The sequence below is a fragment of the Acomys minous genome (genome assembly GCF_964271855.1).
Source record: "Acomys minous genome assembly, chromosome: 17".
Lineage (NCBI taxonomy): Eukaryota > Metazoa > Chordata > Mammalia > Rodentia > Muridae > Acomys > Acomys minous.
In genome coordinates, this window is record NC_140500.1 from 23,642,088 (window position 1) to 23,669,293 (window position 27,206).

General features: G+C 41.0%; 1 protein-coding gene across 2 annotated transcripts in view; it reads right to left on the minus strand.

The window, feature by feature from the left end:
* Positions 1 to 27,206, minus strand: part of LOC311588227 (murinoglobulin-1-like) — a 212,462-nt gene that overhangs the window by 76,910 nt on the left and 108,346 nt on the right. For both annotated transcript variants that reach the window (XM_084765705.1, XM_084765706.1), the window contains 13 exons: positions 23,866 to 24,023; positions 22,262 to 22,411; positions 20,976 to 21,137; positions 20,176 to 20,242; positions 19,389 to 19,560; positions 18,582 to 18,810; positions 17,769 to 17,895; positions 17,267 to 17,388; positions 16,742 to 16,793; positions 14,054 to 14,137; positions 13,633 to 13,809; positions 13,341 to 13,428; positions 12,365 to 12,521 (listed from right to left, as the gene is read on the minus strand). In XM_084765705.1, the coding sequence (XP_084621831.1) occupies positions 12,365 to 12,521; positions 13,341 to 13,428; positions 13,633 to 13,809; positions 14,054 to 14,137; positions 16,742 to 16,793; positions 17,267 to 17,388; positions 17,769 to 17,895; positions 18,582 to 18,810; positions 19,389 to 19,560; positions 20,176 to 20,242; positions 20,976 to 21,137; positions 22,262 to 22,411; positions 23,866 to 24,023 (1,745 nt within the window). The remainder of the gene's footprint in view (positions 1 to 12,364; positions 12,522 to 13,340; positions 13,429 to 13,632; positions 13,810 to 14,053; positions 14,138 to 16,741; positions 16,794 to 17,266; positions 17,389 to 17,768; positions 17,896 to 18,581; positions 18,811 to 19,388; positions 19,561 to 20,175; positions 20,243 to 20,975; positions 21,138 to 22,261; positions 22,412 to 23,865; positions 24,024 to 27,206) is intronic.

Genomic DNA, 27,206 nt, shown 5'->3' on the forward strand with positions numbered 1-27,206 from the left:
TTTGGGTTAAAGAAACGATGAGCTGGCTAGTTTTATGTCAACTTGGCACAAGATAGAGTCATCTGAGCGGAGGAACCTTGATTGAGAAAATGCCTTCATAAGATTGGATGTAGGACATTTTCTCTTTTTATTTCTGAAATACCACTCATGATTAATATTTATTTATTGAATGAAAAATGAACATCTTGCAAAATAAAAAGCCTAAACAGAAGAAATCTAGATGATACAGTGCCATTGGTAAAATATCTGTATGGAGAAAAATCTTTCATTCATTTGGATTCCTACATGTTAACATTTTTCAAAATGTTCTTGTTTTTCTTTCTAATATTTTTCCTATCAAAGAAAGGTTATAAAATACTAAACACCTTTTTGACAAGAAGAAAACTTATCTTTAACCCCACTATATAATCCCAATGATTTCATTATTACCAATTTCTGTGGTATGACATTTTCTTAATTAGTGATTGATGGAGAAGGGCCAGGCCCATTGTGGGTGGTGCCATGCCTTGGCTGGTGGTCCTGGGTTCTATAAGGAAGCAAGCTGAGGCAAGTCATGTGGAGCCAGCCAGTAAGCAGCTCACCTCCATGGCCTCTGTATCAGTTCCTATCTCCAGGTTGCTGCCCTGCTTGTGTTCCTGACCTGACTTCCTTTGGTGATGACAACAATATAGAAGTGTAAGCCAATTAAACACTTTCCTCCTCAACCTGCTTCTGCTCATGGTGTGTCATCACAGTAACAGAAACTCTACGACAAGTGATGTGTCCAGGTGGTACCATAATCTGTTTCCCATATGGATTGTTGTAGCGACCAGACTAGTTACATTCTCACCAAGGGCACAGTGAGTCATTTTTTTTCTTACTGTATCTTCACCACATCTATTGCTTTTTTTCCACAATAGTAATTCAGCCTGGAATAGTTAACATCCCATGTTAACTTTTTGATTTCTATTTCCTTTATGGATAAAGATGGTGAACATTTTTTTCACATCATCTGAAATGTGTTCTGTTAATTTGACAGTTTATTAATGGGTTGCTTAGTACATCAGTAATGTTTTTTAAGCTCTTTTTTCTTCTTTCTTAAAAAAATGGCATGCTCTCATAGCTTAAGCAGACCATGAACTTGCTATGTAGCCCAGGATAACCCCAAGTTGTGTTATCCTGTCTCAGCCTCCTGAGAACTTGGGCTAAGGCTTCCTGCCACAGAGTCATAGGTTTTATATTTTTCAGGTCTACATATTTTCTCTTTATATTACATACATACATATACATACATACTGGTTTTTTTCTTCCATATCAATTCTCTTTCAGGTGAATAACTGGAATTTTTTTTCTCTCGTTGCTTATTCTGTTTCTTTACCCTGCAAGTTAGTAATTGTTTTCTTTGCTGTTCAGGAGCTTTTTTCACTTCATGGAATCCTGTTTTTCAATTTCTGATATTATTTCCAGAGATATTAGAGTCCTCTTAAGATGGTTATGTATTTTGCAATGTTTTCTCCTAGATGTTTAAAAATTAAAGTCTTACATTAAGATTCTTGATCTGTTCTGAGTTGATTTTTTTAATAGGGTGAGGGACATTGTTCTACTTTTAGTCTTGTAGATGGGGTTATCTTGTTTTTTCAGCACCACTTGTTAACAATTGTTTGGTTTTTGTTTGTTTGTTTGTTTTTTAGTGTATGCTTTTGGCATCTTTCTGGAGAACCTGGTGGTTGCAGTTGTGTGGCTTTCTATGGCTCAGTAGTGTATTTTGAAGTCATCTATTGTGATACCTCCAGCATTGCTCTTTCCCCTCAGGATTTCTTTGGCTTTTTCTCTTGCTCTTGAGTGTCCCCCCGACCCTTCCTCTCTCTGTCTGTGTGTGCATATGTGTTTCTTTATAATGTTTTATTTTCCCATTTCTGTAAAGAGGATAAGTGGAAGGAATTAGATCTGAAAATCATTTTTAATAATATGGCAGTTTTCGCAGTATTTTGCTGTATGTGAATGTGGATGTGGGAGCTCATTTATCTTCCAGTGTTTTCTTCAGCTTCTTCTTTTAGGGCTTTATGACTTTCTTCACAGAGGCCCTAGATGTTTTTGATTATGTTCATACATAGAGGTTTTTATTATTCAAGGTAATTGTGAGTGTAATATTTGTACATTGATTTTTTATTCTACTACATTTCTGACATTATGAGATTCAAGAGTCTTTGGATGGAACCTTTAGGGTCTTTTAGATCATTATCATCTGCAAAAAGGGTAATTTGACTTCTTTGTTTCTCATTTGCATTCCTTTTATTTGCTCTTACTTAAATTTCAAGTACCTTCTCTCTTTTCTTTCCTTCTCTTTTCTTTCTTTTTTGAGATAAAGGCTCATGATGTAGACCCAGCTGGCAACACAAGTACAGAGATCCACATGGCTCTACTTCCCGAGTTCTGGGATTAAAGGTGTGTGCCACTCTTCCCAGTGGAGTTCAAGTGTTATATTCAATAAGAACGGCCAGAAGAACATCTTTGTCTCATTCTGTTTTCTTTGGTTTTGTTTTTTGCTTTTTGCTTTTGTTTTTCAAGAAAGGGTTTCTATGTATAGTTTGTCTCATTCCTGATGTTATGGAAAATGTTTTGTTTTTCTCTATTCAATAGAATGGTGCCTATGAGTTTATTGTGTATAGTTTGTACTACACTGAAGTGTGTTCTGTTCTTAGTTTCTTCAGGTCTTCTTATGATGAAGGAACACCTAATTTCATCAAAAGCTTTTTACGTGTATTGAAATGAGTGTGTATAGTTGGATTTTATGACCTGTAGTGCAGTAAATACTGATATAGAGGCTTTTTAGTATTTTAAGGCTTAGGCTTTTTAGCTGGCCTGTCTCCAGCTGGCTATGTAGCTTAACCCATCTCATCCTGGCATTATGCTCCACCATGTGACTAGTCCTTTCTCTCTGCTCCACTCTGTTCCATCCATTCCCCTCCCTGTCAGCTGGCAAATCTCTCAGGCCTCTTTTCTTCTCCTGCTTTTCTGCCTCTCTGTGTCTCTGTCTGTCTGTCTGTCTGTCTGTCTGTCTGTCTGTCTGTCTGTCTCTCTCTCTCTCTCTCTCTCTCTCTCTCTCTCTCTCTCTCTCTGTGTGTGTGTGTGTGTGTGTGTGTGTGTGTGTGTGTGTTGGGTCATAGAAATAACAATACCCAGATCCAGCTAATATTTAGCTCTCCACCAGTTTAGGCATTGAATATACAGAAACACCTTCACACAACGTATCTCAACAGTGTTGAAATTCAGTGCACTTACTAATTTATTAAGCTTTCCTTGTATTCAAGAGCAAGAGCCAGCTTAACCTCAGTGCATGAGGTTTTTAAAGTGAAATTAAATTTGTGAATTTTTGAGAACTTTTTTATGTATATTCAACAAAAAAATTTTTAGTGTTTTTAATGAAGTGTGTGTGTGTGTGTGTGTGTGTGTGTGTGTGTGTGTGTGTGTGTGTGTCCTTATTTGGTTTTGGTGTCAGGGCAACACTGGTGTGGTGGGTAAAACACAGTGGTTAGGGATATTTAGGTCCAGGGATGCAAAAAACTTGTGAAATAGAGTCCTCATACTCCATGGCTCAAGAAGCAGAAAGGACTTGCTTGGGCTTGAATCCTCAAGCTTCAGCCCCACTGCCTGTGAGGACCAAAATTCCAAAGATTTTGCAGTCATGCAGAACATCAGGTTGGGACAACCAATTGCTCAAACACCTAAGCCTGTTGGGGACATGGTGCCTTCAAACCACAATGACCTCAAGTCAGCCAGGATAGCTATTTTCCTGGTACTAAAGGTCTCTCTCTCTCTCTCTCTCTCTCTCTCTCTCTCTCTCTCTCTCTCTCTCTCTCTCTCTCTCCTTGTTCCTCTGTAAGACGTGTTTCTACCTGGATGCATTATCTCTCTCTTCCCCACCCTTGCCCCTGTGTTAGAAATCGAATCCACAGATTTGAAAGTGGTCAAGTGTTTTACCATGAATCTACCATTCTTATCTTTTGATTTTCAGAGACTGGGTCTTGTTATGATGCCCAGGCTAATCCAGAACTTACTGAGTAGCCCAGGTTGCTCTCAAATTTGCAACGGTCCTGCACTATCCTTCAGGAATAAACTGACTGCAGGCCAGAATCACCATTTCCTGCTTACATTGTAGCCTGTTTAACTAAAACACTCATCATGGTCTTCCTTATGGAGGTAAGGTTGCCTCTTTGTTGCCCTTCATGTTCTGAGGGCAACATGTCTGTATTATTAAAGCAGTTGTAAAGTGTTCACATTATTACAATGTTGTTCTGTTTGAATGTCATTTCTGTTCATTGCAAATGTGGGGTATAGTGCATGGCACTGAATGAACATGGAGTAAATTTGGATCAGGTGATGAAAGAATCATAAGTAGAGATTCTGTTGAACTATTTATTTATTCACCAAGTGTGTTCAGTATTTGTATTGCAGAGACAAAGAATAATGATTATCTTGAAGGTTCCTGAGTTTAGGGATTCCAGCAATGCCTTCTCCACAGATACTAGTTTCAAGCATTTTCTTTCTCTGTGTCTGTGGAGAGAAGAAAACAACACACCGGATGAATAGGATGTAACTGGATGTGGACAGCAGGGTTTTCTGTAGGGAAGCTAACTGGTGTGGGGAAGAATGGGATCCATCAGAGTTTCTATTGTAATCTACAATATATTTTAGTAAAGAAGGAAGCAGGGTCTTTGAGAGTAACTAGGTTGATGAAAAGTTGTATAGCTCTGTGTTTTCACACAGTGAGAGGGGCCTGAGTTCACATTATAAAAGTTCTTGATAGTTTTAAAGTGAAGGAGGTCAGAGACAGGCTTGTGGCAAAGAGTATTCAGATCTCACCTGTGCTGCAGGGGGCGCTGTATTCAGCAAAAGCCACTTCATCTGGAAAACAAGAGAGAAAAACTTGAGAATGAAAGTTTTGATGGGAGAAGATTTTGTGGAGGACAGTTGATGCATTAGGACTGTCCACTTCTCTCAATCAGGACCTGGATGACAGCTAAAAAGACATCTCTCTGGAGAGATCAGACAAACCAAGTGAAAGGATTTTTCCTCTCTTGAAACTATCAATTGAAACTTTTATACTGGGCCAGCAAGATGGCTCAGTGGGGAAAGGTGCTTGCGCCATGCCTGATGAATATAGCAAGTTTGCTCTACAGGACCCACATGGCAGAAGGAGAGAACACATTTCCCCAAATTGCCCTCTGACCTCACAGGCACCCTGGCATGCCTGCCTCCTATGGAATAAATAAAAAAGTGTAATAACACCAGAATATTTTACCCTGTGGGAAAAATCAGAGTGTGCTCATCATACAGTGTTTGCGTAGAGGACTAGCAGCTATCCCTGTAGATTTGCAGCCTATCTGATCCCTACCTATACTTCTGATATATATATATATATATATATATATATATATATATATATATATATATATATATATATATATATATAGAGAGAGAGAGAGAGAGAGAGAGAGAGAGACTGTCAAAAATTTCATTTAGGACCCTTCATAATCACTTGCTCACTTGTCTCGTAGTAGTCATAGACTTTCACAATGGCAGGATGCAGGTTCCTTACTGGGATGTCTTGTTGAATGATGAAGGAGAAGGCCAGTGTCTGATTGGCCACCTGGGAAAGAAAACAATGATCCAGACTCATACAGGTGGCCACTAGTTGTCTTCAGCGTGACTCAGCCCTTGGTATTGAAAGACAATTATGTGTTGGATGATAGCGTGTAACCTCAAAATCACTGTGTCCATAAATGCCCACATATGTGGATGGTGATATGGCTTTTAGAGTAGGGACCTGAGGAACTGAAGTAGAGGCTCCTGGAAGTCTATACTGGAAGAAGCCAGAGGAGGGCATCTGATCCCCGGGATCTACAGTTACAGGCTCTGTGAGTTGGCATAGGTTCTGAGAACTGAACTCTGGCCTTCTGCAAGAGCAGTGAGTGTTCTTATCTACTGAGCCAAAGAAAAATTACTTCTAGTGTGAACAGAGGTAAGGCGCCTCTCCAAAGACTTCCTTTACAGTCATTTTGCTCCTGCTATGTGCTTCCCACATAGACTCACCAAGAAAAACTGGCCGCCTAGGCATGTCTAGGAAGACAGAAGGGAATCTTACCTGATCCATGTATAACAAGACATTGTTGTTGCTCACTTCTGTTCGGCTCACATGCCCTGATCTCTCAAGCTGAAATGAGAGAAAACATCCATGTTACTGAAAAAGCAGAGGCCTCAGGGGTGAAAGAGGCAAAAGAACTGTGGGATTGAAGGTGATGAGAAGGAGATGTCACCAAATCCACTTGAATGAATTGGGGAAAAAAAACCTTTTCCAAAAAGAATGAAGATATGCGTAGAAATCTATGAATGTCACTCTACTAAATGCCTGACTGAATGTGATCTGACTTAGTAATAGGTATTTTTAGATTTTATTTGAAGTTCAAAATAGCCTTGCATTCAATGGTACTTACCTCATTTTCTCTGTGCATGCATCTCTCCCTGTACTCTGCTATTCATCCTAGCTTGTTTGTAATTTCCACAGTCCTTAACACATCTAAACCCACATCTCCAAGAGTTGATTTAATTTGTCCCCTTAATTATTAACCAGGTTCGGGGCTGGAGAGATGGCTCAGTGGTTAAGAGCACTAACTGCTCTTCCAGAGGTCCTGAGTTCAATTCCCAGCAACCATATGGTGGCTTCCAACCATCTACAGTGTAATCTGATGCCCTCTTCTGGCCTGTGAGTGTATATGCAGGCAGAGCCCTGTATACATAATAAATAAATAAATAAATAAATAAATAAATAAATAAATACGTCTTTAAAAATTAAAAAAAAATTATTGACCAGGTTCATTGCGACACTTTATAAACTGGTGAGCTGGGACTTCTTTCTTACCTTTCCTGTGCTGGCTGTGATCACAACCAATATCTATGTTAGTGCCAGCATCGCTCTGACACAGGTTGTCATTATTACGGTGGTGTCTGTAAGCTCCTGGCTTGAGGACACAGAAAATCCAAACAGGTCTACTTACCTTCTTCACTGTTGGTTTCACTGGAATGAAACCAGACACCATCTTCACATCAGCAATCACCATGTTGGAGGCTGGGCGGCTCCCTGTGTAACTACAGACCAAAGAAGTGCATGGCAAGAGAAATGTTAATAGTTTGAGTTTGCCTCCTTCAAGATCCAGCAGCATTTCCTGATAGAGCCTGTGGGACATTTTCATATCTTAAAATAGATGGCCCTTCCCATCAGTATAAATAGTCCTGAAAAGGGCCTGTGCAACAGTGTTGCCTGGACAGTGCATTAAAAACAGGTGGATCTGCAGGGCTTGCTGCCCAGCCAGGACCATCTGCTTACTGAGCTCCAGGCCAGTAAGAGACCTAATCTCAAAACCAAGTATGTATGGAACCTGAGGACTGATGACTGTCCTCTGTCATACGCACATGGGCACATGTGCACCCTCAACCCCCATGCACACACAGCACACTGAAGTAAACAAGAGGACAGGTCACACTGTTATGTCTTCTTTCCATCCAACATCCTTTCGCTTTTTAGAGTTAGATCCTGTTTCTAGCTATATTTTATAAGAAGCTGTTTGATGAATGTCAAAAAAAACTTGATATCTTTTTAAAAAAGAAATCTTTTTAGAAACACCGGAATTTTTACCCAGGCAATGGTGGCACATGACTTTAATCCCAGCACTTGGGAGGCAGAGGCAGGTGGATCTCTGAGTTTAAGGCCAGCCTGGTCTACAAACTGTGTCCAGGTCAGTCAGGGCTATGACACAGAGAAACCCTATCTGGGGGAAAAAAGTAATTTTTAAAAGACCAGAAAGGATTTCTTTGTTGGTGAGGAATCATAGGCTATGTTAAGGTCTCATGGAAAAGAATAAGGTTTTATTTTATTATGATAGTGCCAAAGAAAGGAACCCTGGCAGCAGACTAATTAGAAATTAAAAATCTACAATTCATCATTGTTCACTTTGCTGAAGTCAAGCGTCTTTTATTTCAAAGAGAAAGCAGAATCCCTTCAGATACATCTGAACCCACTCTGTGAAGTGTTCTAGGAAGTCAGCGTTGTAGACCAGAGCCAGACAAACATTCATACCTGATTTCTAGCAGGATCTGGAAGCTGTTTTGGCCTTGGGAGTTATCACAAGTTAGAGGTACTGTCTGCACATGCAGAGCGAAAGCAGAATGCTGCTTCTCCAGGTGCACATTGTATGTCAGCGTTGTCTGGTGAGTAGTGAACAGAAATACTTTACCTACATTTCACTGTGACTTTGGATCAGTTTCCCCAATTCTGAGCATTATGTGTGCAAGTAGGCAAACTGAGACCTTCCGCCTTGGGGAAGGAGGCTCACAGCTGCATACCAACCCATTCCCCAGGGTCTTACCTGAGCATACACACATCCTTCCCCTGTCATGTTAATTTTATAGTCCCCAGGAATGTCTGGTAGTGGGACCTGCTGCAATAGCAGGCGATTACTGTCCTCCACTTGGAACTTGTGGGAAAATGTCCCTGATGATTGGATGGTCACCGAAGACGTTTTCTGACTTCTGGAAAAAGTAAGTGCTCCATACTTGGACAAAGCATGGAGAGCCACCACAGTGTCCTGAGAGGGTAAAGAAAACATCCAGGAGAGCATAAGGTCCAAAGGACTTGAGCTTCTTCCCAAAGTTCATTTTAGCTGTGACAAAAGGGTCATGAAGTTAAGTCTCTAATTATTTGATCTTTAGACTTCATTTCAGCCTTTGGTTTAGGGTACATTTGAGAATCAAAACATTCCCCTCATTTTCCTCTTTACACAGAATGCTCTAGCACTTGCAAATCCCCCCAGCCAGCAGAACATACTTTTTTAGACTTTATTTCCCCAGCACTTATGGACTTTTTCCCTTTGTGTGCAATTCCCATGGTGCTGTCCGCCATCTTCTCACAAAATCCTGTGCCTGGTCTCATCTCCAAACCTTCTCCTTCACTTGGTGAGGAGTCAAGAGAAACCAAAACATGACTAAGTCCAGGGCATGCCTCAGTCTTATCAGACAGAAAATCTGTCATCTAGAGTTGTCCCTCATTGCCTTGTCCTTTGGTGGCATACTCTGTGGGAATGTCCACCATGCTCCAGAGAGCATCTCACAGAGGATCCTTCCTTATCCCAAGATAGGTCCAGACACTACCCTGTCTACAGAGACCAATGAGAGAGCAGAAATAAATGTACAGTGAGGGTTTAGTATCACAATGTAGACTGTCCATTGAAAGGAAAGGATGAAAGAATTGAAGTGCAATTGGTAGATTCCTAGTGTCATGGAAGGTTTCTTCTTTGTCATTTTATTTCTCTTTAGAGAAAACTACCATTTCACTATATTTCTCTGAAGATTAACTGTGCCATATATGCCCAGAATACCTAGATCATAAATTATTGATATTAGAGTTGATGTGGTTTTTTTGGGCAGGGGTGGGGGTAGATATCACCTCATGAGAATTATGCTGACTAGATGATGAAGCAATTTTTAAAAAAGATTTATTTTTACATATATAGTACTCTGCCTGCATGTATACTTGAGCACTAGAAGAGGGCACCAGATGTCATTATAGATGGCTGTGGGTCACCATATGGTTTCTGGGAATTGAACTAAGGATCTCTGGAAGAGCAGCCAGTGCTCTTAACCCCTGAACCATCTCTCCAGGCCTAAAGCTAATGGCTCACAGTCATGATTCTGTCCAGCATCAAGAGGTACTGTGGGGCAGCAGGAGCAGCTGGCAGCTCGGAGAAATCTTAAGGTAATCTATCCATATACACCATTAGGAGAGTTCAGGTACTCCACATGATAATATAGAGTGAGGGAATTATACCTAGGATTCTGGGCACTCCGGGATTTTTGTCATTGTTTTAAGTCAAGGATTGGGTCTGGGTTAAAAGTTCTCAGCAACATAGGCCCATTTCATTAATCGTGGCATGAAGAGAACCGGTGTGGCTGGGTACAGAAACCAGGATAATTTAATATAGAATGTATTATCCCTCACTTCCTACAGACTCAAAATACTTAAGAGCAGCATTTCCTTGTTTCTTTCCCCCCTTATTCCCCCTTTTCATCATTCCTGCATCTCTTATTCAAATCCCCTATTTGCACAGGGACTCTGAAGGAAAACCACGCACCTGTGTGGAGGAGAAGCCGCCATAGGAATTCTGCTGCTTTGTGAGCCACTTCACAAGGCGCATTGCCAAAGCCATGTCCTCGGGGCTTGGGGCTGGCTGGGCAGCTACGAGAGCCAGGAGGATGTAGGCATTCATCTCCACTACAGGAGAGGGAAGCCGGAGCTCATACAGAGAATCCTCCAATCTCCTGGGTTCCCTAGTATTTTCCCAATGGATGGAGTTGCCTTAGGGTAAAAATAAAGAAATAATTAAAAGTGTGAGTAGTTAAAAAAAGTGTCAGCAGTCAACACAAAGACATGTCTACACTTAGGAAGAAGGAAATACAAATGGTTGTAGTAAGATGTAAAATTTTTCAATCACAGTATTCCAGATTTATCTATTCTCAGCAAAAGTCTGCAATTGGTGTGATGGGTTCTGCCTGAGAAAGACTGTGGACAGAAATTTCCAAGATATTGACTAAAGTAAGTCCTCAGTGGCAAAACATGGCTTGTTCAGTGTTCAGGCCAATGACTTAGTAAAGTTTCCCATTGGTTTCAAAGTTGCAACTGGAATAGAAAGCCTTGAAGCACAGTTTCTTTTTTGTGTTCTTCACAGTTTTTGCTGCTCCTGATATGTACATATGCATCAGAGAGAAAGGGTTAAGTTTTAATTGTATTTACCTTGGTAGGAACTGTATACATTCTACTATGATTTTACATTTGTTGACTTTGGTCACACTACTAGTAAATAATGTAGAGAAGGCTTTTGTAGAGAAGAAAGACTAATTGTGTTTTGTTTTGTTTTTGAGACAGAATTTCTCAGTGTAGCCTTGGGTGTCTTGGGCTTGGTTTTGTAGACTAGGTTGGACTCACACTCACAGTGACCCAGCAGCCTTTGTCTCTCACGTGCTGAGATTATAGATATGAGCCACTGCATCAGGCTAAATGACTAACTCCTTTCTTTCTTTCTTTCTTTCTTTCTTTCTTTCTTTCTTTCTTTCTTTCTGGTTTTTGAGACAGGGCTTCTCTGTGTATCCTTGGCTGTCCTGGATTTGCTTTATAGACCTGGCTAGCCTCAAACTCACAGAGGTCTGCCTGCCTCTGCCTCCTGGGTCAGTCCAAGAAGAAACAGTAGTGTGCCACAGAGAAGAAACTGAAAGGTAACGTTATTTCCACACTCCCCATTGTCCTTCTGTAGAACCAGATGGAAAGAAACATGATGACGACACATTGTTACCTTCTTCAATAGCATCATTATCAAGTGACTTCAGGATTTCCTTTCTCTTATCCTGGTTCCCTGCCAGAGTAAAAGCATAGGCCAGCAGTGCCTTGGTGTACACAGAGTTGTGGTTTTTCCTTTGCTCTATTGTCTTCCAGGATGACTCTAGGCAGGTCAGGGCTCTGGAGACAACAGGATGCTGTTGGCAGAACAACAAAACCTGAACTATGTGAAAAAGGGTCCTAGGAGGTAATGGAGCAAACATGGTGGTTATGGGAATTTTAACTTTTCTTCTCTCCCTTCCACCCTTCATTATTTCCTATCTTCTACCTGCTATTGATTATCTATCATATTCTATTTTTGGGGGGCCATTCTTTTATATATATATATATATATATATATATATATATATATATATATATATATATATGTAAACTACATTAGATTGAAAATTCAGACTAATAGGGACACTATAAAAGCCTGTGTTTTCAAGTAGATTTTTGGAACATATCTAGTATTTCATTGAATAAATGGATGTTCTTTAATGGAATCTGACAAAAGTAAAGGATTTTTTTGTTTGTGTGTTTGTTTGCTTGTTTTTTAAAACACAACAAAACTGCCACTTGGCTTTAGGGAGAGTAGAAAGCCATAGGCTTTGAACCAGTTTGGGAACCTGGAGAAACAATGTGGCACTCACTGCGTCTGGGAGGGAACTCTCCAGGAGGGCAATGGTTATATAGGCAGAGAGGGTCACTCCTTCTTCTACTCCTCCCTGCAAATAAAAAGGAGGGAATTAGGCAAACTATATAGCAAGCAACTCATCAAAGATGTTTCCTGCAATCATGGCCTGTCTCATGTATTCAACAGAAGTTCTCATTCATATCCTCCTTATTAAAAAACCACATTGCTAACCTACAGTCTCATTCCTCCCCACGGTAATGAGTGTGACCTGACTATGAAGGGTTTTAGTTCACCATACTTATAAGTAGTTCAGAAAACATCACCGTTATGGCCTTGTTGAACAGCCATCCAGACCACCTGAAGCAGCCGTGGTCCTGCTGCTGCTGGGAGAGCCACTTGAAGGCATCAGTGATGTGCTTCTCATCGATAAAGATGAACTCCCGAGCTTGGGCAAAGGACTTGAGCACAAAGGCTGTGAGCCTGACATGGGAGGGAGAGTGGGGAAGAGGAAGCTTGTATTGTGGGGCAGAACCAGCATATATGGGTTTCCAGGGCCCCACACCTCTAAGCAATCAGTCTTAGGGTCTCTGAGAGCTTACAGCTGGATAATTTCTCTAGCTTCTTCATAGCCAGCCGCCATTCCTTGGTTCTCTTGGATGTGGACACACTACAATGCAGCTTTAGGTGCTTCCTGATTTTCTTTCTCATTTCTTCTATCTTGTTTCCTCTGGTGTTTACTCAACACACCTACACCCTCGCCTTAAGGGGTTCCCCTTTCCACATATGATGATTTTATTTTGTAGTTAAGAAAAAAATCTCCTCTCCCAAATCCCTAGCCATATATATTCTGCTTCAAAAATTATGTTCCTCTTCTTGGCTTACATCCTGCTTCCACCAGCCTCTATTTCATTTGTCACCACTTGCTTGTTTATATGTGTGTTTAATCTCAATAATGATTCTTATGTAATGCAAGGCCATGTGAAGAGTGGCAATAGCCTTTCAAGTCTCAGTATGAGCATCTTTGGATGCTTAGCAATGTGGATCCAGGCATTTAATGGTGAGAGATCTTGGTGAGAAATGTAAAGGTCCGCTGGTTGAGTTCAGTAAAACATGTGGTACAGAGTCAAAGTGGATGAGGCTTGAGATAGTCTTAGTTCTGCAATGCATAACCTGTGCTGCCTCCAATATGTGCCTCTGAGGCCCTGGTATTATTATACTTCCATTAAATAAGTTGCCATGTATAGTTGACATGAGGAACAAGAGCTGGACAAGGCTTGGCACATAGTGGACTCTTCTTACCAAGTGTTTCCTTCACGCTGCCCGTCTTCATCCCCATAGATGCTGTAAGAGCCATCCTTGTGTTTGTAGTTCAGCTCCCTTTGATAACCTGGAATGGAAGGCTCTGCATATGTTTTAAGGCTACTTCTGCATCAGAGGATGGCAGGATAAATCTCTGAAGCCAGAGAAAATCTAATGGACCTTGGCTTTTGGACTGACAGAGAACCCTGCACAGCTTTCCCCCTGCAATGCTACACTCACTTCCAGAGAAAACGATTACAAGAACAAAACAGGGGTCCTGAGTTTTACTGACCGGCAATGAGGTAGTCAACGGCCTTGGACTTGATCTTCTGGGTCAGCTGCTGGGTTTCATTCAGGTATTTCAGTATGTAGATGTTAGGAGCAAAGAGGACCATGTTCTGCTCCCCAGAGCCATAAGGCATGTGGAGAAGGTTTTGTGTGTTTTTTATGGCTGAACCCAAAATATCACCTGGAAGTGAGAGGTGTCACATCAGAACAGCCATTATCTTCAGGAACAAAAATGACACTTGCAATAGGATCGCTTGTCAATGAGGTGAAGGAATTTTTAGGGTGAGGTGTGCTGGGATAGAGACAAAAGAGGGATGTTGAAGAATTCAAGTGTAGTAGTTCAGAAGCCATATATGGAATCACGGTGGGGGAGGAGAACTGGTAGTGACTATTGTCCCAAATCCTCCAGAGATGGATTGACTCACCCAACACAGAGAAATGGGCTCTGACTGAATCGGTCACTACTGCCGGTGGGAGCACCAGGGACAAGTTTTCTGATAGCACAGCATCTTAATAAGCAAAACAAATGGGTAGAGGATCATGTCTGTTCTCTGCATTTCTAGAGTCCCCTAAGGCAAGTTGCTTTAGAACTGTGCCTTAAACTCTGATTTTTTGCCACCCTAGAAAAATGGTCTTGATATAAACATTACAAATCCATATTTCCTAGTACTTCTGTCTTGCCAAGCTCCACTGCCTCCCCTTCTATCACCTGTTCTATTGCAGCAAAGTCTATGCCCAAAATGAATGTCTGAGTCTCTGTGATCTGTGATCCTCTGTTTCTGTTGATGCCTTATTTAGCTATTCTATTAAACACATGAAGATGTGTTTATTGATTAAATTTTTGTTAAGGTAAATTGTGTGTGTGTGTGTGTTAGTTTGATATTAGTGTTTTCTGGGACAAGGGACTTCCAGTTGAGAAGATCACTTCATAACATTGGCCTGTAGGCAAGTCTTGGTGCATTTTTTGTTTTAATAATTGATGTAGCAGAGCCTACCCCAGGGTGAGTGATGGCCCATCTGCGCTGGTGGTGTTATGGTGTATAAGAAAGCAACTTGAGCAACTGATGGAGAGAAATTCAATAAGCGGCATTCCTCCACAGTTTCTGCTTCAGTTCCTGCCTTCAGATTCCTGGCGTGTGTTCCCTTCATGAGAGACTGTGACTGTGTAACTGAAATAAACCGTCCTCTCCAAGTCGCTTTTGGTCATAATGTTTCATCACAGCGATGGATAAGACCATGTGTGAATCAACATCTAGTATGGGAGATGAATTCCAAGCCAGCTTTTGTTCCTCCTGGGTTGCCTTGGGAGGTTTCACTGATCCTGCCCATGTTACTGTCATGAATGGCTTTCGTATGGCAGTGGGGATGAATGGATGACTGTAACAACTAAATATCAGGAGAGCAGGAATTGGCCAAAGGGAAGAATAGGGCATTTGTTTTCCTATCCGTGGCTTAAAAAAATAATTAATCCTCAGCGACCCTCTTCACGCTATCTCTTTCATGGAAAACATTTAAAGAATGGATAAAGAAACTGTGATACACTACAGCATACTACTCAGCTATTTATGAAAAGGTATTCCTGAAATTTATGGACAAATTGATTTAACTAGAAATGAGCATAATGAGTGAGTTAATCCAGAAACAGGAAGACTCATATGATATATACTCACTTATATTTGGAAACTAGCCCAAGGGGCATGTCCCATGAAAGTCTTCACTTATCAGGAGAGTGGGACAGAATGGAGGACACCCTATTGGGACTTTAGGTTAGAGAAGCATGGAAGAATGGGGAAATAGATGGATCCAGAGGTTCCTAGAAACCTACAAGAAGAACAGTATGATCCACAGATCTGGGTCCACTGGTCCTGCTTAAACTATGGCACCAGCCAAGGACAATACATGCAGTAAACATCAAACGCCTACCCAGATCTAGCCAATGGACAGGACATTCTCCACAGATGAGTGGAGAGTGGGGACTGACCTTAAATGAACTCTGGTGCCCCATATTTGACCACGTCCCCTTGATGGGGAAGCCTGGTGGCATTCAGAAGAACGATAGCAGGCTAATAAGAAGAGACTTGATACCCTATGTGCATGTACAAGGGGAGGAAGTAACCCTCAGTCACAGTCACAGGGGAGGGGAGTAGGGGGAGAGCAGGATGGTGGGAGGATTGGGAGGATACAATGGATGGGATAACCATTGAGTTGTGATATGAATGAATTAATAAAAAGGGAAAAAAAGAAAAAACATTTAAAGGATTTTGCTTTATATGATGGTTTTCTTCTACCCATTCTGTTAGTAACTGTCACATTAGTTTATAACTTTCACAAAGAAATTTGCTTCATTTTATCTCTTTTGTTAACTTTCATGTAACATGGATTTTATATTAAATTAAAACTATTATTCCAATTTAAATTATCTTATGACAAATATGTTTTGAGCAAGCACTACACCAACTCAGGTGCCAGCAATGCAGTCGTCACTTTGAGTGTACAGACTCTGTCTTTATGCTTGTCCCTCAGAAGGGGCAGTGAGCTTCACCCTGTGTGATATGCTGCTATATTTCCATTGCAATAGTCAGCTTCCAGCAACGAGCAGGGATAAAAGAGCAAGTCATAAAAACATCCATTAAAAAGAAATCTTATGCTGAGTACACATCACGATGTCATTTGGCTTGAGGGTGGGATTTACTCATTCATAGATGTCTTTGTATCCATTTATTTATGATCTGAGTGTATATATATATAATATATATAGTCATTTTGAAGATATTGTCTATATTCTCCCAATTTTCTTTTTTCTGTTTCTTTCTTTCCTTCCTTCCTTCCTTTCTTTTTTAGAAAATTTCAATTGTGAGTTCTTTTTTGCTATCCCCCACCCATAACTTTCTAAGAACTGAGATGAGCTAGATGAAAACATCTTTTTGTTCCAAAGAAAAGGGCTTTGATGAGCTCTGAGTTCCCATGAGACTATGACTATACCCTTGATAGCTGCCTCAAGTAAATGACCTTTATGAGGCTCTTGGTTTTCCTGTTTATTCATTTTTAAGCAGTTAGAAGGTATTCAGCATCCTGGTTTTCTTACAGGAATATTGCAAGAGATCTGTCCTCACCTGATGCACAGAAGAATGAACTGAAGGTGTGCTCCTTCTTAATTCCTTCAGGCTTGGACAAAAAGACAGAATGTTCAGACAAGAGAAATTACTAAGTATGCAAATACAAAAATGCTGGAGACTTTTTTTTGAGTGACAATTTCTTTACTTGTGAAGCCATGGACTAGATTCAGATGATCTAACTTTCCACCATATCAAGATTGGCATAAACATGAAATTTTGGGCATGCCAGGTCAAAAAGAAGGTAATAAGGAAAGAGAATAAAAAGGAGGGCACGTGATAGGCTCAGAAGGAAGAGGTATAGCTCTAAGAAGATAAACTGGTATAGACCATCCCCCAAGCTTCAGTTAAGAGAATAGGAAGGGAGAAGAAATCGGAACATACACGGATTTAAAAGCATGGGTTTGCTACTTGCATACATATCTCAGGATCATATGTTATTATCTTTTCTTTTTCATCTATATATGGTCAACACTGCTCCACTATCTGGACTCAGCACACTGCCAGTCAAGGAGGTCTCCTCACCTCAACTATCAGGACTTTGACAACTGTGTCCCTTTTCCCCGTTTCAGGCACTGTGGGCACATCAGAGCCACAGGTCTCTGGGGACTGTTGTGCTTCTGCAGTCACAGAGAAATTCACATTCCCTGAAACACATGGTCCATGGAACTGAGTTAAGATGTGCCATAAACTTGCCATCCACCAAAGCCCAAAGATCTGCAAGATATCATCAGTCGGTGAGCAGTGCAAGGGCTTTCCCAGTATTTAGGAAAGAGGTAAGCTGTGCCAGGTGTGGTGGTACACTTTTTTAATCCCAGCAGTGAGAGGTAGAAGCAGGCTCATCTCTGTGAGTTAGAGGACAGCCTCCTCTACAGGGAGAGGTCAGGTCAGCCAAGGCTCTGTGTAAGAGAAAGGTAACCTGACTGAAAGCTTTCTCCCTGAAACCCAATAAGAAGAAAGCAATTTAAGAAACCTTCCTATACTCATCATTTTTGGATAAAGTCTCCTTACAAAATTTTTCACTCACCTAAAGACTTGGGAGTTACCAACCAGGATTCTGTGTGCCTCCCATTGGCACAGAGGCAGTAAGAATCTTGGTCTTTTGTCACTGGGACAGCTGTGAAATCAGGAGAGGCTTCCAGCTCCACACTCACCTGTGGCCCCACAGGGGGGAAAAATAGAAGAAATGTTACCATATAAGGACAGCACTTATGCATGGGGGGTTGGGTGAAAGAATGTGAAGGACATTTGTGTTTAAAAAAAGATAAGGAGGGGTGCTTTGAAAAAACACGTGCCTAAAATGTCATGGATTTCATATGCACAAACATGTCCACAAGTTTATTTACCTATCACAATGCATTATCTACACAAACAAGTAGGGAGATAACTATATATTTCTCTATCTCTGTTTTATTTTAATGGCAGCAATATATTTACCATACTAGAGTTTTAACTACTAAAGTATGCACGTGCTTCTAACAAAAGCAAAACCCACTGTAAACAGTATGCCATTTTCTCCTGATTAGGGCCTCATACCTCTACATAGACTATATCTTCCAGTTGTCTAGAGAGGCCTCATGAAACATCTTGTCTATGTCAGTACAGTATGTACTGCTTAAATATTGGCAAAAAAGTCACATAATACATCTTATGTAGAGTCCATATTGTTAAACTTAATGCTGTATATGTTTAGCTAGAGTCTAGGAATTAAGCATTTGGAACCAGTGCAGATGGATTTAGTACAGTCTCTTCCTTCCTTTCATTTAATTCTTAGTTATAATTTACACACACTAATTGTCCTAGTCCCCTCTAGACAAGCTTAACTCAAAAAGGTGCTTACTCGGATGCATGAAGAAAGGTAGTTCTGCACAGTGGCCTTGAGTGTGAAAGCTTCTCCATGGATCACAGAGTAGGGCATCGTGAGCTCCACAAAGAAGGGCTGGAAGGCTTGGAGAGATGCCACAGGGGAGAGGCCAAGTCCAGTGTCATTGGACAGGCAGAGGGCTCCGGCCTTCCACTCAGTGATGGTGTCAGGGACTGTCACTTCCATGTCAGCTACTCCTGAGGAGCTGGGAAGGGAGAAGCACAGGAAGTGAGCACATCTGTTAGGTATTTCTGAGATGGTGACCAATAACCACGACAGAATGCCACCCCCTTTGAGTCCTTCAGAGGAGTGATAGGAAGTGAACAGTGTAAATAGGACTCCAAACAGAGAACTGAAATGTCTTTCTGTAGTCCTGTTTTCCAAACTCAGATCATAGCCTCAGACCTCTTCAAAGTCCTAGTGGAAATTGGAACATAGATTTGAAGCTGTCTCTGAACTCCCATCTCTGAAATACTATACAACAAATTTTGATCTGCATGTCCTACACTATGTAACAGTTTAGTGGCCTCCTCCATGTAGGACTGCCTCAGTTATGGTGTTACTGAATGGTTTTAAGGATCAAAAAGGTACATGATAATTTTTATGTACATTTTTTCTGGTAGTGATGGAAATATATACATTTCATAATTGATGGGTTGATATGGTATGTTTTTCTTAAATTAGTCATTACCTATGTTTATGATACACATTAGTTAGAGTAATACTAGAAAACAAAGAAAAATTTCATACCTTGCCCAAATCATACAACTGGAAATTACTTACTTTACTTTGACTAAATCCCAGATCCAGGTTTCAGGAAAATATTTTTGAATGGTCTCAGCAACTGAATCTTCAAGCTGTGCCTTCTCATGTGATGGAGATGTTTGTGCTATAAAGCGTTCAGCTCCAGGTCTTTCAGAAACCCTAGCTACACCTTCATGCACCATTTGAGGCACTGTGGCAATGGAAGACATGAAAATAGTACTTGAATACAATGGGCTACAACCTGCAGTGTGAAGGTAGCTTAATGTTTGGTTTCTCCTTGACTATTAAATACTGTTACAATTACATTGGAAACTATGCATTAAACCACTCAGTTTGGGAGATGGTGTGCAACACTCTGAAAGTGACTCACAATAGAGTTTTGAATGGCCAGTGCTGGTTGAGCATGAAGGGTGAGCATGTGCCCTTTGACTCAGTGCCTTTTCTTTGACTGTTCTTACTTCTATTTGCAATCCCTGGTTTTCCCATTACTGCTTCAGCTCCATTCTTAGGGAATTCTCTTCTCTTCTCATGACACATCTACAAAAATTTCTTCACACTTCACACAGTGATTCTCTATTAGAGTAACTGTTGCATTTTGCCTTATTTTAAGGCAAAGCAGGAAGAGCCTCCAACCTTCATCCTCCCTGTAGCACCAGCATGAATTTGAACACATTTTGCTCAGGTAAGTTTGGGCTCTTTCTCCCTTTTATGAATGCTATATGTGCTTTACAATTTTATTATCACCTATGATAAATAACTCACATTTATTTTTGTTCTGAAAATAAGCAATGGTTTGCTACTTTACCTGCTATTGGTACATATGATTTGGGATGTTTGATCTTCAAGTTGGTTAATGCCATTAAACCCATGTCCTAGAAGAGAGATTATTAGTGAAGCAAAATATCTCAAAAATCTGGAAAAAACTCTGTGTGTATAAAAATTACAGTAACTAAATCAGGGATAGTTTCACATGTTCAAGTAGGATTCCTGTTTCAGTTGTGTTTTTTATACTCTCCAGAGAATGTAGTGAGCAGCACAGAGTTCATAGTGAGGCATATGCTTGGGCCTTTCTGAAAAAATTACACTATTTTTAAAAGGTGGTGCATGGCTTTAATTCCAGCATTTGCCAGACAAAGGCAGAGCAGAGGCAGGCAGGTCTCTGTGAGTTTGAGGCCGAACTGGTCTACCTACTGAGTTCTAGGACAGCCAAGCTACATAGTGAGAGCCTGTCCCAAGAAAACAACAACAACAGCAGCAGCAGCAACAACAACAACAACAACAACAACAACAACAACAACAACAACATAATAATAATAATAATAATAATAATAATAATTATAATTATAATTATAATAATAATAATGTCACTTACCCATTCTGGGCCAGTTTCTTCAACAGAAAGAGAAAAAATTAGCCTAGACTGGGCACTTTCCAAGATGCAGTTTTTGGAATGCCTGGAATTGAATCCATGGTCTACCACATGTAAGGTGGGTGGTCAGACAGTTTTTCAATCCCTGGCACAACTCTAAAATTCTTTACTGATATAGTGTTTCATTAAACCTAAATAATTCACAGAGCAGCATGTTAGAGGACAATATGTCTTACGTCCAGGTATTCATAGACGTCCTTCTCACTTTCTTTTCTTACTGAGTATCCAATGCCCACAAGGGCTGTATCTCCAGGCCAGATACAACGGACTTGGTCTTCAGGCAGCTGGTGGGAACTTTGTATAGAGTCCTTGTGCTGCATTTCTGGCAGGTTGTATATCTGTAAGAAACAGGAGACAAGAGGTCCTCTTTCATAGAAGACACGAAAAGAAAATAATGTCTTCACAGCGAATCACTTGATGTTCAAGAAGCACCTGCAACCATTGAAAGTACTGGCACCAAGAGTGTGGGTAGGGCAGAGTGGTGGGAGCAAGGAACCACCCTTTCTGTTTCTTGTCAGACCCTTCAGCAGTACATGAGTTTTAAAACTAAACACATTTAAAATATTTGTCAGCTACAACAATTGCTCAAGAAATCTTTTATTTAATTGATTAGAAGAAAGTAAAAATTCAGAAGAAAAACCTTTTAGTTGTATGCTTTCTAAAGCACTTTCTGCATGTGCACCATAAAAAATCTTGTAATTTAAATAAAATTAAATTCTGGTTTAATTTATGTGTTTGTTCAAGACTGGTAAGTTCCCAGCAGTATTTAGACTAAAGATTTCTGTTTTTGAAATGTACATATGTATCGCACATTTTAAAACATGATATTATCCAGTGGCAATAATAATTTTTAAGCTATTACACTGACTATGTAACCATTCCTAATAAATCCTGTCTTAATTCAATATAATGAAGAGTTTCACTATCATTAATATGGGCGAGACTCCTCGAAATAGTTTATGGTTTTAGTTGTGCTTCTGAGAAATTTCAAAACAAGTTAAGAACCTTGTATTTCAAATTTTAAAACATCATATCTTTTTCTTATTTGGGAGACTCTTGAGATGTGTAAGATTCCATATGTATGAACCGTTTCCTTTGGCTCCCACTGGCAGCTTCATTCTGAAAAGTTCCAACATGAGCATCTGAAAGGGACAAGCCACTCCTGGAGTAAGATAGGAGCAGTAATGACACAGAGAGCCTGGGTCACATGCAAGCTTTACAGCTTACTGACTGCTTTACTTCCTAGTTTGTCTTGAGTTTATTAGCTGAAGTTTTCTGAGGTGTTCTTTGAGATCATATAATGTAGAGCTCCCTTATAGATGTCCTTAGCATTAAACGCAGTATACATACATTCAAGAGCCCTAGTGGCTGAATGATCATTGCTTTATGCATCACCAGGGGCTCCTCCTGCTCAGAGCCTCTGGGCTTGGCCTTTCTTGAGCAGAAGCTGACTGATACTCACGCAAGAAGGAGAGAGCTCAGCTTCAGGCTTCAGGAGCAACACGCTTTGGTCCACTGCTCTCAGGCCACAGAGGGACTGAGGAGAAGCTGTGACATGCAGATGGACCTGTGAGGCAGGAAGACTACGGGCTGGGTTGAAGCTTAGGTTCACCTGCGGGAAGGGAACTCAAGCTTAGTAGGAGTTCTGGCACATGGAGTCATTGTGTAACTCTGCACTGCATGTCTGTTTTTCCAGGCTATGAAAACTTCCAGAAGCTTAGCTGAGGCTCTTAGCCTCCCTCTTCTCCACTAGAATTGATTTAGGAAAGCAATAGATGTGTCAAAATCTGAAGCAAAAAAATGTCCATTTTGGCTTTCTAAAAGTCTTGCAAATATATCATTTTTGGTATGTGTGCACATGCAAGTACTTGAGTGTGGTGTAAAGCACTCATGTGTGTAGGTGCATGTACCCATGTGTTCAGCAGAGGGCAGAGGAGGGTGTGGGTGGCCTGCTTTCATTCTGTACCTCATTCTCTTGAGACTCTCAATATCCTGGAGCTAAACTGGCAGCCAGCAATTCCCAGTAATTCTCCTGCCTCTGACCTCCACAGCATTGGGGCTATGGGAGCCTCAAGTCATGCCTTACTTTTGTACCAGAGTGCTGGTATCAGAACTCAATGCGACAAGTGCTCTGGAGTCCTGAAGGTATTCCATTTTAATGGAGTTTTCACGATAAGTCTTATACCTGGGGTGAAAAATTCAGTTTTCTTTTTTGTTTCTGAGACAAGGTTTCTCTGTGTATCCTTGGCTGTCCTAGACTCACTTTGTAGACCTCGAACTCACAGTGATCTTCCTACCTCTGCCTCCTGATTTCTGGGACTAAAGGCGTGTGCTACCACTGTGAGGCTGAAAATCAGTATTCTAATTGGAGATGTGTCTACATTTGTCTCTTTCTCTCATCTATCTATCTATCTATCTATCTATCTATCTATCTATCTATCATCTGTCTATTGGTCTATCTATCTATCTATCTATCTATCTATCTATCTATCTATCTATCAACTAACTTTATCTGGTCATCTCTATCATTCATCTCTCAACTTTTTCTATTTAATTTCAGTGGAGTGAAGCAAATAGCTGTAGTCCGGGCTGTATTGAAAGGAGGATCCTATTACTGGTCTTGCATGAAATTATGTAACATGAAGGGTCTATAAGATGGCTCGGTGGGTAAAGGCACCTGCTGTCAAGCTTGGTGTCCTGATCTTGATATTTGGGACTCATGTGGAGGAAGAAAACAGACATCTCAAGAATCCTGTGCATTCATACGCACATGTGCATGGGTAGATATATACAATAAAAACTTAAGTTATAGGACTTTGAGTTAGCCCATTATTAAGGATTCGGTTCCCCTCTCTTGCTTCCCCACTTCCTTGCCTCTTTCCTCTTCAACCTCCAACCATTTTGGAGGTTTGTGAATTGAAATATGGCTCTCTGGTGCTGTACACATCTTTGCCACTGAGGCAAACTCCAATTACTGGATTTGGTATACTTATATGAAATCTGTGTCCTTAAAACATTCCAACCCCCTCCTTTTAAAATAGAATTTTTAGGAAATAAATTCCTCACTTTGTTGAGAAGACACTTTTCAATTTCAAAATTTGCAGAATCTGCAATCACTTCTCCATCAGGCAAGATGGTGTAGATGAAGAATTTAGCCACAGGGGCCATGCCGAACTCCACAGGGATCTCCAAGGTAAAGTTGCCTTTCTCTGGAGCTACAGGGACTGGAAGGAGATGGTAATGGATCAGAATGCTGACAGGAAAACCCAGATGACTAAACACAGGGATTTGAAGGACTGTCTGGAGGTGGAAGATGCTCTTACTGTCCTGTGGTTGTTTGCATACTAATGACCTCAGGATGGTATAGGGAGCTCACTGCAAAATACCCCCTACTAAGGTGTTCACTGTAAAATTATAGTTAATCATACACTAACAGTTTGTCTCTTCTACACCTCACCATCCCAAAAGACATCTGTTAGCAATTCTTATTATAAAAAGGATGAAATACTTCGACTGATGTTTCATTTATTATTTAGATAAGAGGAAAAATAATAAAGATGACAGCCTGGTACTCAGGGAGCTGAAAACCAATGGCCATCTCAGAGGAGCAAGCCACACTTTCCAATTTAATCATGTCTTTGTTGTTAAACTATTTTTATCACAGAAATTTTCATAGTATTCACATTTCTTGAGAGAAAATTATGCAATTGAAGTCTCTGCTGTTTTGTTGAAGCTGAGGTGATTCCCAAACCTTCTGTGATTCCCACTTAGTGTTTGAGGAAGAACTAGCTGGATATTTTGTTAAATATCTAAATAGTTTTTGTAATTGGTCAGTGACAAAGAAGCCCCTATTTAACTAAACTTGTTAAGCAACAGTTAAATACCTGCCACTTCAAGAAAGAACTTGGAAAATATCTGTGATGCTACCTATGTAAATCCATGTACTTCATGTACTTGATATTCCAAATGAAGAGGAATTGATAATAAACAGGTAACTTATAGGAAATATGTTTGCATGTGGCAAGTGCGATTTGGGAAGGGAAGGATGGCAAGACGATGAGCAGCAAGAATACCAGGATCCAGTGTTAACTTGGGGTTTAAATAGGAGCAGGTAGAAGAGGCCTGATTAAGAAAGTGACAATTGGAGGTTCCAAGATGGCCTCAGCCAGTATGCAACTTTTCTGATCTACTGCATGAAGACCAGGGACTTAAATGGAGCCACAGACTGCTGGATCTTGAGAACTGTAGGTGAGTGGGATCCCAAACTCCGCAGACCACTGGTGGGCCAGACCCCAGGATGAGCAACAGACCGGAGGTCCTGAACCCACCACCCAGACGCACTCAAACGAAACCCACATGTGGGCTGCAGCCAGCCTATATAGCACAAACTCGCTGTGTGGGGAGTTGGTATTCTGGAGCCTCTGGCCTGAGGAGTCTCAGGGAATAGTGTAAAACTACCCTTAGATTCCTCCTCTCACCACATGCCAAACTGTGACTGTCCCCCAGGCCGAGTGGAAACACAGGTGGCAGGGTCCATTAAAAACAGGTAGAGTAGGCATGCAGCTTGCAGTTCATCCTGGGCCCAATCTAGAGCCGGTCACAACAGACTGAGCCTGTAAACATGGGAAGTTAGAAACCAATTTGGACTGCTCCCACATGGCCAGCAGGATCTCCCACACTATCGGGTGAGTTGATCACCCCTGCAGTGTCTAATCGCTGAGCTAAAAAGTGACTACAGCTCCAAGGACCTGTGAGCAGTCCAAGTTACAGGGTTGCAGAAACTCCAGGCACCTTGGAGCTGAAACAGTCCTGTCTCTGGGCCGCTGAGTATTGATCCTGCACATTCCAACAGACAGAACCTAACTGTATCAGCTCCCACAGGCCCGGCAGGATCGCCCATGCTATCGGGAGAAGTTGGTCACACCTGCGGTGTCTAATTGCTGACCTAAAGGTGACTACAGCTCCAAGGATCTGTGAGCGGTCCCGGCTACAGGGTCATGGAACGTGGAGGACCTTGGAGCCTGCCCACGGTCTGAAACGGTCCTGTCTCTGGGCTACTGAGTACTGATCCTGTACTCTCCAACAGACAGATCCTAACTGTATCAGCTACCACAGACCCTGCAGGATTTCCCTCTCAGGAGAGGCTAGACATTTCTGAGGTGTTTAGAGGCAGAGCTAAAAGACAGCTACAGCCCAGAAGAACTGACCCAGCTGGTGTCTTGACAGGAAGGACAAAGTGACAGGAAGGACAGGCAGCTAGGACCAACCAGAGTGCTTGTGTGCTGACCTTGTTCTAGGTCCCAAAACAGCTGATCTGAATTACAGCAGTAAGGTGAAAGGAGCCAGACAGAAACCTGCTTCTGCTGACTCAGTCTGGAGCCTAATGTGTAGAGCAAAATCTCCAGGAGTGGAAACCAGATCACTTGCCTGTTCCAGGGAAATACTCCCTGATCCACACAGGCAAGGGCACCTGACCTATAATCATTCACCAACTATCCACTCTCAACCTGTGAAGGACGCCAGAAGCTACCTCCCAACATCAGAGACACCAAAATGACAAGAGGACAGTGAAAGAATGCAATCAAAAGCCAAAACAGTTTGGCATCTCCAGATCCCAGCAATCCTAATGAAAGCAACCCAGAGAACCCAAACACAATCAAAATACAAGAAAATGACCTCAAATGTTTAGTAAGGAAGATGATAATGGAAGAAACTAATAAAATCTGCAAACAACTGCAGGAGGATACAAATAAGCTGGTTGAAGAAAGACAAGAGTCATATAGAGAGGCACTGGAAGAATTTCAGAAAAATACAAACAACCAGATGAAGGAAATCATTAAAACAGTTCAGGATCTGAAGATGAAAATGGAAGCTATGATAAAGGAACATACAGAAGAAAAACATGATTGAGATGCCTCAGAGAAGAAAGCAAGCATCACAGAGGTGACCTTATCTAACAGAATCCAAGAAATGGAGGAACAAATAGCGGGACTTGAAGACACAATCGTAGAACTTGAAACAACCATCAAAGAAAATGCTAAATCTGAAAAGTTCCTGACACAGAACACCCTAGAAATCAAGGACACCATGAAAAGACGAAACTTGAGAATAATAGGTATTGCAGAAAGAGAGGACACCGGACTCCACAGACCAGAAAATATCTTTAACAAAATCATAGAAGAAAAGTTTCCCAACCTGAAGAAGGAGATGCATAGGAGCATACAAGAGGCCCACAGAACACCAAAAAGAATAGACTAGAAAAGAAAATCTTCCCGACACATAATAATTAAAACACAAAATATACAGAACATGGAAAAATATTAAAAAGCAGCAAGAGAAAAATGCTGAGTAACATATGATGGCAAACCTACCCGAATTACACCCGACTTCTCAGCAGAGACCATGAA